Source organism: Protopterus annectens, chromosome 1.part0, assembly GCF_019279795.1.
Source record: "Protopterus annectens isolate FY-2018-M chromosome 1.part0, PAN1.0, whole genome shotgun sequence".
In the NCBI taxonomy this organism is placed as follows: Eukaryota; Metazoa; Chordata; order Ceratodontiformes; family Protopteridae; genus Protopterus; species Protopterus annectens.
The window spans coordinates 1,763,319,017-1,763,335,047 of record NC_056725.1 but is presented as its reverse complement, the minus strand read 5'-3'; the positions used below and the strand labels follow the sequence as shown (position 1 = coordinate 1,763,335,047).

The 16,031-nt window shown below is 39.6% G+C and overlaps 1 protein-coding gene across 5 annotated transcripts in view; it reads left to right on the top strand.

Annotated features, from left to right (window-relative positions):
- The window catches only part of CFAP206 (cilia and flagella associated protein 206), a 1,515,781-nt gene that overhangs the window by 644,591 nt on the left and 855,159 nt on the right, over positions 1-16,031 (top strand). For all 5 annotated transcript variants that reach the window (XM_044069254.1, XM_044069237.1, XM_044069228.1 and 2 more), the window contains one exon: positions 15,444-15,632. In XM_044069254.1, coding sequence (XP_043925189.1) covers positions 15,444-15,632 — 189 coding nt within the window. The remainder of the gene's footprint in view (positions 1-15,443; positions 15,633-16,031) is intronic.

The window sequence follows — 16,031 nt, the reverse complement described above, 5'->3', positions numbered from 1 at the left end:
GAATTTCTGACCAAAGGTGTGCCTGTAGATGCTATGGTGATGGAGGCAGTCACCAAGAAGGAACTTTCTGAGACATCCTCATCTGTCCATCCTCCGAACAAAGATTCTCGAAGGATGGACAGATATGGGAAACGTATCTTTTCATCAGCGACTTTTACAATCAGATCACTGAACTACCTTACACACTTTACAAGGCTACAAAGAGATCTTCTGAAGGAGCTAGGAGATACTCTACAAGGTTCTTTGACTGCGGTGGGTGCCAGAGAAGGTCACCTCCCAGTTATCCACCTTAAATTCCATCATCAACTCCTCCATGAGACTGATATCATACGCAGCGGATGGAGAGAGTAGGGCAGTGGGTACAAAAGTTTTCCTGAGGAGGCACTCCTGGATGCACTGTGTAATTTTGTGGTACTTTTCAAGTCTACCTTTACTAATGCCCCTTTTGATGGTTCCTTACTTTTTGGACCTAAAGTTAAAGACACAGTCTCCAGATGTGAGCAGGAAGGGAAAACTCTCTCTGCTGTTGGAGTACATGTTTCCTTACCTTCAAGACCTTACCCTAAAGATCAGAAGTGTGAGAAAATATGGTTCAAAAGATCCCAGGGAGCTTTCCAAGACACATGAGGTGAATTCTTCCCCAAGGGCAGAGGGGGAAGCAACAATGGTAGATGTCGTCCTAGAGGCAGTGGGGGACCGCTAAACCAGGGTGACTGTGATTCCTTTCACGGGCGTCCCTACCAGCACTCTTGAAAGGAGGCCCATCTGCTCTACTCTGGAGGCAGCTGGGGGCATTTATCTTTGTACTCAGAAGCCTGGCAAAATATCAAAAGACAAGTGGGTACAAAGTGTAATATCCAGAGGATATGCCATTCCCTTTTTCCATCCTCTCCCACATATCAGAACAATCTGAGATGTTCCACCCAATCTAAGGGAGCAAACAACTATAGAAATTCAAAAGTTGCTAGACAAAAGAGTCATCCAAAAAGTCCCCGCAGACCAAATAGGATTTGGAACTTACTCAAGATTCTTTTTAGTGCCAAAAAGAACAGGGGACTGGAGACCCATATTGGATCTCAGCAAACTGAACAAATATGTCAAAAAGTCCAAGTTCCGAATGGTTTTGTCTTGGTGTTAATCTTAGTGGCCTTGAAACTGCCCGCCCCTCAGCCTGCCTCTGGGCTCATCTAATTTGCTCACTCAACTGAGTGCAGTGAGATCATATTCTGATTTCAGGCACTCCTACTGTGTACAAAGAGAGCATCTAGGAAACAGACAAAAAAAAAATGAAGCTCATTTCCTGCCTTTCCTGTTAAGTGGTATAGACTATTTGTAGGCTTCTGAGCCCCCAAGCCCTTCTGTGTTTGAGGGAAGCCTTCTAGCTTGTTTTTTTTTTCTTATAACTAGCCAGTTTTCTAGTTTCAGCTCTCAAATCTGTTTCTTTGATCTCAGCACTTGTTCAGATAAAAAAAAAATTTATCTGCTTTTACTGTACTTGTGTTTCTACCTACTTCATTTTACTTTTGCATCATCTTAAAAATACTCAATTGTATTTATTACTGCTTGGTGTAACTCATTCTAAGCCTTTTGGTTTAAACACTTGGGCTTCAGACCAGTTGTTTTGCACTGAGAGGGTTTGTGGTCTGCACTGTTGTGGCAGAACAGGTAGCTTACATCCTTCTAGGTTGGGAACTGCTGACTGAGGGCTCAGTGTCTGCTATTCTAAAAGTGTATTAATTCTGGTTTAAGCACTTGGGCTTTCAGGCCAGTTATTTTACATTAAGAGGGTTCGTGGTCTGCACTCTTGTGGGAGGAGAGGCTGGACTCTGCCCTTCTGAGCTGGGAATTTCTGGTTAAAGGCTTATAGTGCATGCATATCTGAACTGCTTCTTACTGAAGTTGGTGCGCCTTGTTTGCTGTGGCATAGACTGGATTCGAGCCTGCTGGATCTAGCGTTGTTTGTGTAACTTGAGCACTAATCCAGACATTCTCTAAAGTATTCAATTGTATTTATTACTGCTTGGTTGTAACTTGATTAAAGTGTAGCTATCATTCTAAGTCTTTTGGATTAAGCACTTGGGCTTCAGACCAGTTGTTTTACATTAGGAAGGTTTGTGGCAAGCACTGTGGTGGCAGGACAGGTAGCTTTCATCCTTCTAAGTTGGGAACTGCTGATTGGGAGCCCAGTGTCCAAGTGTATTAGTTCTGGTTTAGGCACTTGGGCTTCAGGCCAGTTATTTTACATTAAGAAGGTTCGTGGTCTGCACTCTTGTGGGAGAAGAGGCTGGACTCTGCCCTTCTGAGGTGGGAATTTCTGGTTAAAGGTTTATAGTGCCTGAATATTTGAACTGTATCTTACTGAAATTGGTACACCTTGTTTGCTCTAGCACAGACTAGATCCAGGCCTGCTGAATCTAGCTTTGTTTATATGCTTGTTGTTTGTTTGCTTGTTATTTCCCTGGAAGCTAATTCCACCTATTGAGGCAATGTTATAACTGCCTCATGTACACAGACAACCCTCTCCTCCTCCCACATAACACAAATACTTGCGAGAGATGCAGCTATTTAGCCAAACTGGAGGCTGAGCTCTCTCAACTCAGGACTGGCAAGACCAGACAGGAGGAGAAGGCAACTACACACACCACAAAACCAGCCTCACATAATGCTACCACACCACTGAATCAAACACATAAACACACAAAGACATACTCAGAGGCTCTGAGTAAAAATTTACCTAAACAGCAGAGGCCTCCAAAGCAGACACCCAAACAACTGCTACCTTAAGACACCTCACAAGCAACACATAAACCACAAAAGCAGTGTGCAAAGCAGTCACAGCCCTTAAAGCCAAATACAACACCAAACATACTTGTCATAGGTGACTCCATAGACAGACACACTGACGTCCCACTCACCAGGCTGAACAAGGAGAGGGTCACAGTAAGCTGCCTATCGGGCGGTAGAATCCGCCACATAACACAAGCACTCGGGTCACTCCACGGCAAGTACAAATATGACACAGTCATTGTCCATGCTGGTGTGAACGACCTGAGACGTACCTCCCTGGACTACATGAAAAGTGACATAGAGGAGCTCTCTGATTATGTAGCCCAGGCAGGTATGACCCTAACCCTGAGCAGTATCCTTCCTTCACCAAGAATGATGCCACAATATAGAGACAAGATGATCAGCTTTAACAATTGGCTTAATGTCTGGTGTCATTCAAAGGGGATCCAGTGTCTGTCTGCCTGGGATGACATGCTTGACAAGCCACGCTGCTTCTAAGGGACGGCTTGCACCTGTCACCCTGGGATTCCGGATATTGGCTAAGGCTCTTGCCACCCCCATAGTGCCTTTTTAGGCAAGGCTCAAATTCTAAACCTACCACCCTAGAAAACAAAAATGGGAAGAAACTGAGGGTAATGCTGCTCAATGCCAGAAGTCTAAATCTCAAAATGCACCACTCGAGGCCCTTCTCAGTATGGAGAACATTGATGTCTGTGCTGTAACTGAAACCTGGTTCAAGGCTCCTGAGAGCACCCGGCACTATTAGGTTTTACCTCATATCATGCATTCCGGCCCCAAAACCCGGACCACACCACAAAAGGAGGGTGTATCCATATTCATAAAGGATACCCACACCTCCAGGTTGGTGGCAACGCACTAAGCTTCGCAAACCATCCAGGTGCAACTAACCATAGGCAAAACTGCTCTACAAATTGTAGCATGCTACAGGCCACCCTCTCAAACTCAGGAACACCACACAGCCTTCCTGAAGACACTGGAGGGTATAAATGTATCTCCAAACACCATCATATTGGGTGACTTCAACTACCCGAATATAGACTGGGAACATTACTCAAGCCCTAACTTTCTAGCCCAACGGTTCCTGGGGTTCATAAATTCAAATGCCATGGAACAGCTAGTCACTGTTCCCACGAGAGGAGAAAACATACTAGATCTCATTATCACAAACATGGGGACAAAATGCTCCACACGGAAGTATATCCCTCATTGGTGAGATCTGATCATAAACTAATCTCACTGGAAATCCACATCCCGCCCCACCCCAAACAAAAAGACCACAGTGAAGAACTTCTCTAAAGCAAACTTCACACTACTCAAGACTGGTGTGGTATCCTTCAAGGCCCCTGAGACAGTGGAAACCACAACCCAAGCTGTGGTAGCCCTTACAAATGCCTTCTATGAACACCTCCAGGACTGCATGGATCAGGCAATCCCAAATAAAACCAAGACTCTTTCCACAAAGGGCAAACGTCCAGTCTGGTGGACCCCAGCCATTAACAAACTTTACAATAAGAGGAGAAAGCTATTACATGATAGAACAAAATCCATAAAAGGGATGTCACCCTGATCATTATTAGTAAAAAATACGAGCACTCATAAAATCAACTAAGGCCAATTTTGAGAGAAAAATTGCCATGGATTCAAAGGACAATCATAAGGCCTTTTTCAGCTATGTTAGGAACCTGGGTGGAAACTCCCAGATATGCTCAGAATTAGTCCAAAATGATACAAAAATCACTGAACCCACAGACATTGCCAACATACTGGCAGACAGGTTCAGTGCAAACTTCACCCCTCTCCCCTAAAGGAGAGATAACTATCCCAGCGAGTGTAGCCTCCCAGACATCTCAAATGCGCAGGTGAAAGCTGCTCTCTCTAAAGCTAAAAACACAGCATCAATGGGACCGGATGGTGTCCCCGGCTGTGTGCTACACGAGCTAAATGAGGAATTAAACCCGCACATAAGGCAGCTGTTTAATCTCAGCCTTACCACAGGATACGTGCCCAAGGAGTGGCGTACGGCAACTGTGGTCCCACTCCACAAAGGTGGTGCCTCTACGGACCCTGGTAATTACCGCCCCATAAGCTTAACAAGTCTAATCTGCAAAGCTATGGAGAGGATCATAATGGAGCTCATAAACAAAGATATAGGGGACTTGCAGACATTGGACCCGACCCAGTTTGGCCGTCAAGGGAAGATCATGCCTTTTGAACTTGGTTGACTTCTTGAAACAGTCACCAAGGCCATTGATGAGGAAAGGCAGTCCATACAGCCTACCTTGACCTTGCAAAGGCTTTCGACACAATACCCCACTCGGGTATTGTAGAAAAACTTACCAGCTTAAATGTAAACCCATATGTCACAAGATGGGTTGCAAACTGGCTTAAGGACAGAACCCACAGGGTTAGAGTTGCTGGCGCTATGTCAGACTCCAAGCCGGTCACAAGTGGTGTCCCACAGGGCTCGGTCCTTGGCCCCTATTGTTCGGGATCTACTGCGCGGGAGTGCAGGGCAACATGGGAGGGGTTTGGCAGACAAAGTGTCGAGGCGACTGCAAACTGGGCCATAGTGGAAAGTGCATCGGACACGGATATCCTTCAGAAGGGACTCACGGAAACAGATAGCTGGTGCCAGAGCCATGGCCTGAAGTTAAACACCAAAAAATGTATAGTCATACCCTTCGGGAAAAACAAGGTAACCCCAAGCTACCATATAGGTGGCAATCCACTAAGCACAGAAGAGGTTATCAGGGACCTGGGGACCCAGGTTGACAGTGGCCTTTCTTTTGACACTCACGTTGCTAAAGTGGTTAGAAAGACCTTCTACATTGCCCACCTGATCATGAAAGGATTCACATCCAGATCTAGTGAGGTCATTGTTCCCCTGTACTCTTCACTTATCAGACCAATGATCGAGTACAATGCCCCATTCAGGATGTATCTCGCCCGACATCTGCAGCAATTGGAGAGACCCCAAAAGTTTCTCACCAAAAGGATAAAGGGACTCCAAAATCTGTCATATGCTGCCAGATTGAAGAAACTCCAGCTCTATTCAGTCGCATACCGTCTGCTCAGAGGTGACATGTGCCTGACATACAAGGCCATGTCCAACCCGGAATTAATGGACATGCTCCACCTCAAAAAATCCAAATCCACCAAAACCACTAGAGCAAGCGACTTAAACCTTAGCACGGATATAAATAGGACGTGCTGGAGGGATAGATTTATCACTCAGAGACTATGCTGTGGAATAGAGTCCCGGTCCATGTGAGGCAGAGCACCTCGCTGGCTCTGTTCAAGAGAAATCTTGACCTGTGGATGGGAGATCGTAGGTTTACCCCGAGAATCATCTCTGTGTCACTGCTGGACAGAGGCACAACAAACTAATGGGTACAGTATTTTTTCATATAAGTGGTGGCGTAAGCCACAAAAATTCGGGCTAGGCTTATAAATGCCTTGGGGCAGATAGCCTAGTATAAACCTATGAACCTATGAACCTATAACACTGCAGTCAATACTTTCCTCCAAGATGCGTACCACCACATAAAAATGGACATAGCATCAAGGAGTCATTTACGCTTCTGGCTAGGAGCCACTCATTATCAGTTCTGAGCACTTCCCTTTGGTCTCACTACAGCCCTCAGAGTGTTCACCAAATGCAGGGCAGTAGTAAAGGCTCACTTGAGACATCTGGGATTCCAAGTGTTTCCGTATCTGGATGACTGGCTCCTAACTGCTACCACTAAGCATCTACTTCAACAAGCCAGGGATGCAACACTGGAAATTTGTTCTTAGCTAGGCATAACAGTCAATTTGCAAAAATCTGCCTTGTTGCCCTGTCAACATATTACTTTCATAGGCGCAGACCTAGACACCGTTTCTCTGATGGCACATCTTCCACCTGGCAGAATTTCTGCCCTCAGACAGCAAATAGTACACCTTCTTCCCAGGGACAAGGTAAAGGCAAAGGTAGTTCTGAAACTTCTAGGAACCATGGCTTCAACTATAACTCTAGTTCCTCTAGCCAGGATGCATATGAGAATCCTTCAATGGCTCCTGTTCTCCCAGTGGTCACTACAAGAACTTCCTATGTCCCATCTGATCAGAATAACAGTCATGCAAGAGAGATCTATGGTGGTGGACTCAGTCCAATCACGTGACCATCAGAAGACCGTTTATACCACAACAACCTGTTGCTACAGTGACCACAGATGTTTCCCAGATAGGGTGGGGGGGGTCATTATCTGTGAAGGACGGTCCAAGGCATATGGCAAGAACATGAGGCTCATTTGCACATCAGTGTTCTAGAGTTGAGAGTAGTGCTTCTACTCCATGACTCTCTTCCACTAGGGATGATTGCAATCCAGTCAGACACTATGTCAGTGGTATGGCACATAAACAAACAAGGAAGAACCAGATCATACCCACTTTGTCGAGAGGCTCTGAGAGTTTGGCAATGGGCAATCTCTTCCCAACGCTTTCTAGTAGCAACGTACATCCCAGGGAAATCCAATGCGATAGCGGACAAACTTAGCAGGGAAATATTAATGTCTCACGAGTGGTCTCTAAACCAGAGCATAGCAGAACAGATTTTCCGGAAATGGGGCAAGCCTTGCTGCGATCTTTTTGCCACTCCCATGAATACCAAACGCAGCAGTTACTTTGCCCTAATCCCCCCTCTGGGGGAGACACCGAGAGACGTACTTGTTCACAATTGGCCCTCGGGACTTTTTTATGCCTTTCCCCTGTTTCTCCTCATACCCAAAGTCATCCAGAAACAAAATCCTTGGGAAGCAGGCTGATTCTCAGGGCCCCATATTGGCCTCGTCAGATTTGGTTCCCCTTCCTCTGGCCTCATCTGCAGGAGAAGCCGTGGGTTCTGGACCCATTTCCAGACCTCCTGACCCATATGCCAGGAGCACTTCATCCTTCTCTCCACACCCTCAGTTTGACAGCATGGCTGCTCCACTTCCAGACTTAGGCTTCAAGAATTCACTCCAGCAGTCAAACACATCTTGATATCCTCTCATAAAGATTCTACCAGAAAATGATATACTAGTAAATGGAAGAGGTTCTCCTACTGGGCACAAACCAGAAACATTGGCACCCTTTCTGCTCCAGTTGGCTCAATTTTAGAATTTCTTACACAACTCTTCCAGCAAGGCTCGGCTGCAGCTACAATTAGAGTCCAACTGGTGCCAATCTCAAATTTCCACATTGGTGAATATACTCCTAACCTAATGTGACACAGATTGTGTAAAGCATTTTTAAAAGGCACTTCTTTATTGAGATCTATGAAAGAACTGTTCTCTCCTTGGGATTTAAGTTTTGTCCTCTCTCATCTAACATTGCCACCATTCGAGCCCTCCTCATCTTGTGACCTCAAATTTCATTCTTGAAAGACTATCCTTCTAGTAGCTGTAACATCTGCAAGAAGAGTCTCAGAGTTGCAAGTACTATCAAACTACCATATTTGACTTTCCATAAGGATAGGGTATCGCTAGGAACTAATCCGTCCTTTATACCTAAGGTTGTTCTCAATCCAATCTAAATCAGTCTGTTGAGCTCCCAGTGTTTTTTCCCAATCATAGCAACAAGGCAGAGTATAAAGTCCACCAACTGGATGTGCATAGACAGCTCAGGTTCTATCTGCATAGAACTAAAGCTTTCAGGAAATCAGACCAATTGTTCATCTCTTTCTCTGAAGAAAAAAAGGGCATGCCAGTGTCTAAAGTCACACTTTCAAATTGGCTTTCAAATGGTATCACTTTTATATACACCTTCTATAATAGAAATTTGCCATTCGGAGTTAGAGGTCACTCAATCAGAGCATTAGCAACATCCTCTGCTTTCCAGGCCAGAATGTCAATGGACACTATTTGTGCTGATGCTGTGGGCAAATCCTCATACATTTATTACTCATTAAGTTCCACTGTGCTCAAAAGTGGGCTCCCGTGAGCCACCCAGGGAAAAGGTGCTAGGTTTGCTGTCCCATCCAGTAAGAATGAAGGCGAGATAGGACAACATAACATAAAGAAGTTATGTGCTCACCATAACGTTCCATGTTTGTTGTCCATCACGCCCTTCATTCTTACGATCCTCCCACCTTCCCCCATCCAAGGACTCCCAGAGGACCTGGTGGAGAGTTGTTTCCTCATATAAATGAGCTCCTTTGACTCTCTTTGTTTTTCTTGACCTGATGACATATGATTATTTTAGTCTTTCACATCCACACAAACGGTGCACAATGTGCTCGAAGTAAACCAAGTAACCAAAAGTAGCACAGCGTTGCGGGTCCACAGAAAAGTTTTTTTATTAATACAAAGACATGAGGTTAAACGCTTTCATCAAGTAAATTGACTTCATCAGAACAGGTAATAGTAAAAACATTAAAGCTTAAATACCAAACAGTTTAAATTCATTGGTTCAGTACTAACCAATACTATGCTTAAAAATCCCACTTCTCATGAATAGTAAGCATTATGTGCATGACCAAACAATGAATAATTAATTAGTTAAATTCAGTGTAATAAAAATTCATTTCTACGAAAAACACTTCCCTACATGGGACAATATATGGTACATGTACATGTGCTACCCTAACAGTACATAAAAAGACAAATCCATGAATGCTAAATATGTATTAAAAACATACACAAGAGTAATTAAAATACATGTTTAAAATGGACAGTAAAATACTTTATCAATACCTAATGAAACAACCAATTAAACTAGTTCTGCCTTTTCTTTCAATACAGGCATAATAGAAATAAATTCATTAATGCCTGGTGGGTGGTCAGCAGTTAGCCTCAATTGCCACATCAACTCTTTCTTATTTAATATATTTTGCCAGTCACCACCTTTTGCATCTACTGTGACAAAATCAAGAATGCCAAACCGTAAAAAAAAAAGACGGGATTATGTCATACGACATAATATATGCACAAGTTTATCCAAACAACAATTCCATTTTTAATAAAATAGCACTTTTAGTCTGATTCTCAATAATTATTTTGTTGTCAAAAAAATATATAACAGCCATAGCATCTACCACAAGGCTACTGCCAGCTAGATTCCCCTCCTATTATTTGAAAGTTTATTTGTTTCTGCCAAGGATTTTTAATTTACTACCTTGAGGTGGAAAATATGGGTTTATCACCCAAAATCGTGTTATTATTTCATTCTGAAGAAAATGTTCCAATTTCCAATTCTTAACAAAAGTGAGGAGAGAGGTATAAGGGACTAAATTACACTACATGCTTGTTGAAAATTTATACTGTGGAAACAAACAATCTTCCTTAGATGGTAACTAAGTTTGTCCTCATTTCACACCCATAAAGATTTATAAATAATACCCCATTTCCCAACACATCATCAAGTCTTGGGTCAATAAGGTGACTTGTACCTCTCTCAAGGAACATAACCCCTTAGATTCTTAAACTCAGATATCACATCATCCTTCATAGTATTTGACAATATTAATTTTGATGCAAATATGTGTTGTTAGTATAATATTTTTTGCAATTAAAAAGTTGTTTTTGCTTTATTTTTGAAAATCAATACATTTTTGTTTTTTAAAAATATTTACAAGAAAAAGTATTTTTAAATTGATTTTAATGCAAAAAGTCACACTAATATATTGTAAAATTGCATCATTTCTATTTTTTTTTCTAATAAACATCAGCACTTCCCTTCCACACAATAACCACATCATAATATGCATGAATATGCATGATTGATAAATATTTTTGAATTACAAAAATTTGTATTGTTAAGAAAACCATATATATTCCACACACATATAGCAAACAGCCTTTCAATTGCCACACACAAACAAGCCCCCAATCCAAAAGTATTCACCCCCAAAAATGTGGTTATTCTAATTCACTTACTCATTAAAATCATTTAAAGGATTATCCCCCCAAAAATTTTTCTCACAAAAAAATAAAGAAACTTCCTTCTTCAAAAGATACATGAAAAAAACCTTTGTACAAGGTAGTAATAAATCAATGTACTTAAACTCCAAAGGAAAGAAATATCAATAAAATTAAAAAAAGTAAAATAGTTTAGTAAAAAAAGTATTTTATTATAATAATAATTTTTTTTATCCACATAGAATGATTTTAGGTTGTGTGTCTGAGAACCTGCTTGTAGTTCTTCTAAATGAAACCACTGCTTGGCTTTATATTTTATGTGGAATTCCTAAACTAAATGTTAAAGGAATGATATTTATTAAAAAAAATTTGTTATTTAAAAAATAAATTTTATTCTTTATAAAATATTCATACAAATAACTGTGTTCCAACAAATACTAAAAAATATTGATCTCATTTTTAGAACATGAACAATAACTTTCCTCTTGAAATACAAAAATTGATAATATTCATTATTATAATCTTTATATAAAAATATACCACACCCTGACTCTTTATCAGGTGCACCTCAAACCTTAATTTGCCTAACTATCCTTTATTCTATATTCATTTCTGATTCCATTTAAGGTTTTTCCTTTTTCCCCAGTTTCTATATATTTGTTTCTTTTACCAATTTTCATATATGCCAATTCAACCAATGTCAAAAGGTGGATTAAACTTACTACTAATCTTTAGATGGTCAGTAGGTCCACTTTTGTTAGATTATCGAGAAAATAAGATTCAGATTTAATTTCTTAAAAGATTCAGATTTAATTCTATTAAACTCTATATCAACTCTATTATAATGTAGGAAAAAACTTAAACCCCAAAAGAATATTTAAAAAATACTTTTAATTGGAAAGTAATTCCAGAGTTGTTATATAATTTATTTTAAAATATATTTATTATTATTATTATCTAAACATAATTATATGTCATTGTTGTTTGTAGTATGTTTTTGTAGTTGTCACTCTGCTTCTTAAACCTTGTTCATCCTTGTCTGTGTCTGTCTTCTTCTTTCTTTTCAAAAATTCGAGGGGTTATATAAAATTAACACATAAGCATTCAGACTTAATACCAGGATCACCATCATACATACATTCATACTATTTTACTGATATTCAGATCCTCCATTCCCCTCCATTCTCCTATATTCCTGCTCTTGTTCCATATAATATCATTAGGAGTAGATACACTTTATGCAGTTTATACTGCTTAGTGTCCCTTTCCATTTTTTTATTTTTTTTCTTAAAAATGGGTTACATTTTTTTCCAATCTTATTAATTACCTTATGATACAAATTTTCATATTGTGAAAATAATAAATCAGTGTTAATTTTCTCATTTAATATATTAACATCATCCCTTAATACAGTCACCATACCCTCACAGATAGCCACAGTTTTAGTTAATAATTCTAAACCCCATTTATCAAACATTTCAGAAAAAGTCTTAACAGTCCCAGCATCATAGTAAATGCTGTATGGAAATTTGAAAACTCTCAACCCTTGTGGTACCAATTGCTGTTTGATACATTCATTTAAATAACAAATATCCATCTCACACAGTTTGAATTTAAACAATTTCTTTTCAAATGCATATATCATTTCCCTTAGAGATGAATAGTCCCACTGTTGAACGGTACCATTAGCTGGAGCTGTATTACAAGTTTTAAAAGCCGTGTCTTGAAAAGAAAAATGCCTCTGCATTAACTTATCAAGACTACCAACAGTATTTTTAATATGTCCATTGTCCTTACAAGTGTAAGCATCTCCTACTTGACCATTATTGGTATGGCGTCTTCCTTCACCAGATTGACTGTTATAATTAGTTGCACATTTAGAGTTTAATCTACTCTTGTCCTTACAGGTACATTTTTCACATGCGTTATCCAAATCAAAGCCTCCCCAGAAAGATGTTGTTGATTGGATTTACTAAAGTTATAAGAAACGCTGTTTTGATTAACCAAAGGATTTAATACAGTACCTGTATTTAATATAACAGCTGAATTCTCCTGTCGTCGTTCTGTTTGACCACTAGAGATTTCCACAACAGTCGACTCGATCTCATCGTCGAATTGCGCAACACAGTTGTTTTTGAAGGAGCGTTTGTCTTAAAAAACACCATTATGATCTTCAAAGCATGTAACTTTACTAGCGTGAAGTGCCAAACAAGTTCTTTCACCTCCATCTTGAACTTGAACCATAGTGATGACGTCACACGCTCTCTTAAAGTGGCAATGCCCAGAGCGATTCCCTTCAGTACAAAGATTACCAGGATTGCCATTACTACCATCGCCCCTTTTAAAAACATCAGGCAAACAAGGAGAAGAAGGAGAATTGCCAGAATCCTTCTTACTCTGTGTAAATAACTCAATTAATTTGGTTAGTTCTCCCTTGAGGTCAGCCACTTCCTTCTTCAAGGCCAAGATCTCGGGCTTCCCAGAATCCACAATATAGGAGAGAGTAAAAGAATCTGGGAACCCCATTGCAACAGTCACCAAAAACTACAAATCCAAACAAACGGTGCACAATGTGCTCAAAGTAAACCAAGTAACCAAAAGTAGCACAGCGTTGCGGGTCCACAGAAAAGTTTTTTTATTAATACAAAGACATGAGGTTAAGTGCTTTTATCAAGTAAATTGACTTCATCAGAACAGGTATTAGTAAAAACATTAAAGCTTAAATACCAAACAGTTTAAATTCATTGGTTCAGTACTAACCAATGCTATGCTTAAAAATCCCACTTCTCATGAATAGTAAACATTATGTGCATGACTAAACAATGAATAATTAATTAGTTAAATTCAGTGTAATAAAAATTAATTTCTACGAAAAACACTTCCCTACATGGGACAATATATGGTACATGTACATGTACTACCCTAACAGTTCATAAAAAGACAAATCCATGAATGCTAAATATGTATTAAAAACATACACAAGAGTAATTAAAATACATGTTTAATAAGGTTACCCGGGTCACCTTATTGACCCAATACTTGATGAGGTGTTGGGAAAATGGGGTATTATTTATAAATCTTTATTGGGTGTGAATGAGGACAAACTTAGTTACCCATCTAAGGGAGAGATAGTTTCCAATAGCATACATTTTCAACAAGCATGTGTAGTTCAATTTAATCCCTTATACTCTCAGGTCAAAGTGACTTTGGTAAGAAATTGGAACATTTTCAGAAATAATTCTGAAATAATACGTATTTTGGGTGATAAACCCATATTTTCCACCAAGGTAGGGGGTAATATTAAATCCTTGGTAGAAACAAATAAACTTTCAAATAATAGGAAGGGGAACCTAGCTGGCAGTAAGCCTTGTGGTAGATGCCACTATTGCTCCTATATTTTGTTGGACAACAAAATAAATATTGAGAATCAGACAAAAAGTGTTATTTTATTAAAAAATGGAAATTGTTGTTCCAATAAACTTGTGTATATCGCTAAATGCAGCACCTGTCCGTCTTTTTACATTGGTAAGATGGAAAGGATGCTGATAAGTAGGATATATGAGCATCTCTATGACATCAAGAATGAAAAGAATACCAACGCACTATACAAACATAGTACAACGTGTAAGAATTTCAGGTGTTTTAAGTTTGGCATTCTTGATTTTGTCACAGTAGATGCAAGAGGTGGTGACTGGCAAAATATATTAAATAAGAAAGAGTAGATGTGGCAATTGAGGCTAGCTGCTGACCACCCACCAGGCATTAATGAATTTATTTCTATTATGCCTATATTGAAAGAAAAGGTGGAACTAGTTTAATTGGTTGTTTCATTAGGTATTGATAAAGTATTTTACTGTCCATTTTAAACATGTATTTTAATTACTCTTGTGTATGTTTTTAATACATATTTAGCATTCATGGATTTGTCTTTTTACGTACTGTTAGGGTAGTACATGTACCATATATTGTCCCATGTAGGGAAGTGTTTTTCGTAGAAATGAATTTTTATTACACTGAATTTAACTATTTTTTATTTATTTTATTTATCATTTGTTGACCGGGAAAGTCCGACTAGGTTCCACAGAGCCTGTTTTCAGTGGAGGCCCGGGGAGAAATGCTCCAGATGCATGTCTTTGGAATGTGGGAGGAAACCGGAGTACCCGGAGGAAACCCACGTGAACACAGGGAGAACATGCAAACTAAACACAGAAGGCACCCCAGCAGAGAATCAAACCGGAGAACCTCTTGCTGTGAGGTGACAATGTTAACCACTGCACCACTGCGCCGCCCAACTAATTAATTATTCATTGTTTGGTCATGCACATAATGCTTACTGTTCTTGAGAAGTGGGATTTTTAAGCATAGTATTGGTTAGTACTGAACCAATGAATTTAAACTGTTTGGTATTTAAGCTTTAATGTTTTTATTATTTTAGTCTTTGTTATAGTTAGCAACAAACAAGATCTGAAGAATTGCACTACTGCATGATGGGATACCTACTCTGCCACGAGCCAAGTTAGAGACTTCAAACTAGTGTATTCGGCCAAGTCAGAGCCGAGGATCGGCTCCATACCCATCCAGTAAGAATGAAGGGCGACATGGACAACAAGCATGGAATGTTATGGTGTGTACATAACTTCTTTTTTTTGATGAAATGAGAATGTAAAAAAATGAAATAAGATTTTGAAATGTCAGTGGAAGCTTATATCAGTTATTATTGTTGTTGTCAGGTAGTATTAAATGGAGTTTTTTTTAATACAGATGAGTTCCTACATGAGCACCATCGGGTGCTGGAGTCCAGACTGGCTCCTGTGAGTCGAGAAATTACAGACAGTCGTTCTCGAACCCGAGAGGAACTAGAAAGTCTATACAGAAAGATTGTCAGCTATGTATTGCTTTCTTCTGGCCTTGGATCTCCTACAGATATTAGTATCGTGAGAGAAGCAACAGGTTTGTAGCTAAATGCTAGAAAATGTATCATTAGTTCAGTATGGTAGTGTTTAACTTGGTCAGATTACACTTTGCTAAATAGTGAATGAAGTGATTTGAAAACTGCTCGGGGAGATTAGTGGATAAAATTAAGAGTTGCTTGGAAAAGTGGTTCAATGATGAATTAAGCATTTCCTTCATCTGGTTAACAATGTCTCACATATTTTTTTAAATTAAAAAGTGGATTCATATCTAAGAAAAATGTACATAGACCTCTTATATTTGAAACTAATCTGTGAAAAAATGCCTTTTCTGTCATTCATGTCCTGTTATTTTGTGGTGTTTTCCTGTAATTGTCATAAAATTAGACCATGTTAAGGAAATTGTATGCCCTGGTCTCATCAGTGAGGCAACATTACT